This window comes from Galeopterus variegatus, unplaced genomic scaffold, assembly GCF_000696425.1.
Source record: "Galeopterus variegatus unplaced genomic scaffold, G_variegatus-3.0.2 Scaffold2168, whole genome shotgun sequence".
NCBI classification, from domain to species: Eukaryota; Metazoa; Chordata; class Mammalia; order Dermoptera; family Cynocephalidae; genus Galeopterus; species Galeopterus variegatus.
The window spans coordinates 303,533-304,405 of NW_007728279.1; the positions used below are offsets into that span (position 1 = coordinate 303,533).

An 873-nucleotide genomic window follows, 5' to 3' on the forward strand; every position below is an offset into this window, starting at 1 on the left:
CAAGGGCGGCAGCTGTGTCTCCCCGATCAGACCGGAGCTTCCTGAGACTGGAGGGCAGGGACTGCCTTTGCTACTGGACTGGGTCTCCTCAGAGCAAGGCCTGTATCTCCCCCATCAGACTGGAGGCTCCTGAGGAGAGGGTCTGTGTTTCCTCCATCAGACAGAGGTTGCCCAAGGGCAGGGACCTTGCCCTGCTTGAGTCTTGCTGTTCACCCCCAGGCTAGAGCCCACCTCAGAGCAGACCCCAGCCCAACCCAGGCCTCTGCGTCACTTACTCTCTCTCCCTTGTCCTCATCGTCACTGAAGAACCAGTCTGACTGCAGAGGAGACAAAAGGAAAGGCTGAAATCAGCTGGGAAGAGGCCAAGGGAAGACAGGAGCCTTGGCTCCTCTACCTGCTCTCTCCAGAGCACCCACTCAGGTGCAAGGGGGTCCCCTCCTGTCAACAAATGCCAGCTGGCCAGGTTCCTTGAGAGGGCCCAGAATGGGGGCGATGGATCCTGGAGCCCAATGCCACAAAGGCAAGAAATCCTTGGGGACAGAAAAGTTCCCAGTGTGAGAGGGAAATGCAGCCTGGAGTGGGAGCGGCCTGCCACAAGGGGTGACAGGCTCAGGGAGAGTGTCTCTTACTGCCTGTTTTTCATTGACACGCCCTGCGCACATCACTGGGACACGCTCCCTACAGCCGGGGGCAGCAGCGCCCTCTAGTGCTGGGAGAGTGCCAGACATGGCTGGAGCAGGGTGTACCCAACTCCACGCGCCACCACGGGCTCCATGCTGACAACTTGGGTGTCACAGCCCCAGCCCAGAAAAGGAAAATTTGGAGGGAGTTGTTAGGAGGCTTCCTGAGGGGCAGGCAGGCAAAAGCTTTCTC

At 59.2% G+C, this 873-nt stretch overlaps 1 protein-coding gene across 1 annotated transcript in view; it reads right to left on the minus strand.

Moving 5' to 3' along the window:
• LOC103597036 (rho GTPase-activating protein 23-like) overlaps positions 1-873 on the minus strand; it is a gene marked incomplete at its 5' end in the record, with an annotated part of 28,593 nt that overhangs the window by 14,778 nt on the left and 12,942 nt on the right. Inside the window, one exon of the mRNA XM_008580837.1 lies at positions 232-317. Within this exon, the coding sequence (XP_008579059.1) occupies positions 232-317 (86 nt within the window). The remainder of the gene's footprint in view (positions 1-231; positions 318-873) is intronic.